The following is a 3,619-nucleotide window of genomic DNA, read 5'->3' on the forward strand; positions in this document are numbered from 1 at the left end:
ACACACACAACCCGCGGCGCGCCATGCACTCACACACGCACGCAGTGCACACTGCACGCAACGCCACACGCACACACACACACACGCACACACACAGACACACCAGCACACACACACACGCACGTACAAGCATGCACACTACAACGCACACAACTGCCACGCACAAACATGGCACGCACACCATAGCACACCTACACACCACACATACACCACGCACGCTCACGCACGCACGCACGCACGCACGCACGCACCACGCAAACAAACACACACTACCACACACACACACACACACATCACACACACACACACGCAACGCACACGTCACACACACAGCAACAATTCTGCTGATTTCCGCCGCGCGACAGTGAATCCATGGCGTGTGCCGATACATCGCCGGCCAGCAGTCGCAGTAGTATAGCAGTATAGCAGCAGTAGAGAATCTCACTTACCGTCATCACGACCGCACGCGCCTTACGCCCGAATCAATACATCCCACCCTCACCACGATCACTGCCCTCATGCATTACAATACCTCCTCCCATAGCCAGGCAACCAGCTGCAGCCAGCGAGAGAGAGAGAAACAAGCCTTCACATCGTCAACCGAAGCCTCAACGCGACATGACGGCCAGGCCAAGCTACGTGAAACGCATTTTATTGTAGTGAAACCTATGCGCTACGCTCACACTTCACGCACCAGAATCGCACACACGCGCTCGCACACGCACGCTCGCACACGCGCGCTCACACACTCGCGCTCAAACACGCACGCGCGCTTTCATACACCCCGCTCAAACACGCACGTCCGCGCTCACACACCCCCGCTCAAACAACGCACCGCTCACACTCGCCCGTCCACACACACATCCGCCGCTCACACACCCGCGCTCAACCACGCACGCGCGCTCACACACGCTCGCTCACACACGCACGCTCGCACACACGCGCGCCCACACACGCGCGCGCTCAAACACGCACGCGCCGGCTCACACACGCTCGCTCACAACGCCACGCACACTTCGCACACACTGGCTCGCTCACACACGCAGCTCACACCGCGGCGCCCACACACGCGCCTGACACACCGCGCTACACACCGTGGCGCTCAAACACGCGACTGCGCCTCACACAGACACGCACCTGACTCGCACACGCACGCTCACACACGCACGCTCACAAAAACACGGCGGGGGGCGCGCCAGCGCGCCCACACACGCGCGCTTACACACCCGCGCTCACACACCGGCGCTCAAACACGCACGCTCGCTCACACACGCACGCTCACACGCGCGCTCGCACACGAACGCACGTACACGAACGCGCGCTCGCACACGCACAGCCCTCACGCTCACACGCCCGCGCTCACACCACGAACGCACGTACACGAACGGCCGCGCCTCCGCACACGCACGCTCGCACAACGAACGCACGTACACGAACGGCGCTCGCACACGCTACGCTCACACTGTCCGTCCGCCGCATCGCACACACACGCTCGCACACACACGCTCTCTCACACACACGCTCGCACGCGCACGCTTACACGCGCACGCTTACCACGCGCACGGCTCCACCCCCCCCCCACTTTCTTGTAGTCTACGCGTGCTGATAATTGCACACAGCATGCGACCCGAAACCAGGGCATAACAAACCAGGCATAAACAAAGCACAACTAAATGGTGGCAAGCGTAACACGTATGTGTCCAAACGTATGCACATGAGCGTACAGAGAAATCATTCAAACGCCGATGAAAACAAGCAAACATGTGCGCACGCGTATTGAAACAGCAGTAATCACATCAACAGAGGTTACCGTGATGCACACATGTAACGACGTGCCAGGAATCTTACAGACGGCGTCACACGAGGGCACCATGAAGAGTCAAGTACACACACACACGCATGCACGTACGTACGCGCGCAGTACGTACGCACGCACGTACGAACACACGCATGTACATACACACACACACGCACATGTACGTACTCACACACGTACGTACACACGCACGTACGTACGCATGCACGTACGTACACACGCACGTACGTACACACGCACGTACGTACACACACACACGTACGTACACACCCCATACACACGCACGTACGTACGCATGTACGTACGTACACGTACACACACGCACACGCACACGCACACGCACACGCACACGCACACGCACACGCACACACACACACAGCTGGCAATACAGCAAATGTGATCATGTGATTCTGTCGCGACCCCACGCACGCGGAAGGAAAGCGCCCTCTATAACCGCGGGCAGACGACACATCTGATAATCCGACCACGTAGAGGAGCCGATGTGGCTTGAAACAATCCATAAGGGCACAGTTGATCCCCGATAACATTCACATGGCATTGTAACAATGCTGTGGCCTATTTTGCTAAACAGTTTTCACGGTTTTGGTCAAACCATTTTTGAAGTGCTAAAGTGTCTACCAAAATATAAGTTTTTGATAACAAAGACCAAGTTTTTGGTTATAGAATATATTTTCAAAAAGGCCATGGCCAATTCGATTGTGCATGCCGTCACATACCCTCAGGCCTCTGCCAAAAATGATGGCGAGATATAATCGATCGAGCCCCTCCTGACCATGCCAATCCTGAGCCGCGCACATACACGCAGAGGTCTTACGATGAAAGCGACAACGAACACGAATATAGCCCAAAACGAGAAGACAATAAAAAAACAAAAGCACAGCCAGCCGTGCAAGACGCCTACCGGTAAGGTTACCTGCTCTTTGCGCTGCTGGTGGGTGCTCTGCAGGCGGCGGAGCAGCGGCACGCCGTTACGCGACTGCCGCTTCAGCGTCCAGTAGCTCTGCAGACGCTTGATGAACACGCCCTTCTTCTGCACCTGCAGCCTGCTGGCAAACGTTGCGAGCCTACCACGATTGAGAGCGAAACCACGAGGTCACACGGGGGGTCACACGCACGAGAATGCAGCAGAGGGAGTCGCGTAGAGGAAATACATGCTAACACATGCAGGGGGTAGTGGTTCGAACAGTCGAAACAGTCCCTGTTTTAACATCGTACTTATGGATTTTACATCAGCAAGAGTGATTGTGACACCCTGAAAACTCTTGCTATTCATAAACTAAAAATCTGCAAAAACTTGGCATACGATACTATTTTCACTGTTTTACATGTATACACTTGCTTACCTATATTTCGAACGGAAGCAAAAAGTTGCTAGCATGGTTTTTGAGTCAAAGACTCAAAATTATGTGAAATTTGCCTTTTCAAGCGCTAACTTCGACAATATGAAAAAGTGAAAGCTCAACACAGTACAGTGCAGAAAGTTAGTACTCTATGTCGCCTGAATGCCTGCACTACAACACGTTCTACTGAAGTTCTACTTACCAGCATGCAATCAAGAGCTAATAATACCTAGAGTGTACAACGGAAAAACGGGAAAATGGTGCTATTTCACGACATGATTATTCTACTTTGCCTGCGAGTCTAGAATAATTTTATGGTATTGCATTAAGCAGAATTCTTTGCTCTCTAAATTATTCTAGACTCGCAGGCAAAGTAGAATAATCATGTCGTGAAATAGCACCATTTTCCCGTTTTTCCGTTGTACACTCTAGGTATTATTAG

At 53.7% G+C, this 3,619-nt stretch overlaps 1 protein-coding gene across 2 annotated transcripts in view; it reads right to left on the reverse strand.

Moving 5' to 3' along the window:
- Positions 1-3,619, reverse strand: part of LOC106817522 (peregrin-like) — a 28,220-nt gene that overhangs the window by 13,929 nt on the left and 10,672 nt on the right. The window contains exon 4 of one of the 2 annotated variants that reach the window (XM_014822195.1): positions 2,751-2,901. In XM_014822195.1, coding sequence (XP_014677681.1) covers positions 2,751-2,901 — 151 coding nt within the window. Of the gene's footprint in view, positions 1-2,734; positions 2,902-3,619 lie in introns of both variants that reach the window. The other variant, XM_014822194.1, reaches the window with a different exon arrangement.

Source organism: Priapulus caudatus, unplaced genomic scaffold, assembly GCF_000485595.1.
Source record: "Priapulus caudatus unplaced genomic scaffold, Priapulus_caudatus-5.0.1 Scaffold1754, whole genome shotgun sequence".
NCBI classification, from domain to species: domain Eukaryota; kingdom Metazoa; phylum Priapulida; class Priapulimorpha; order Priapulimorphida; family Priapulidae; genus Priapulus; species Priapulus caudatus.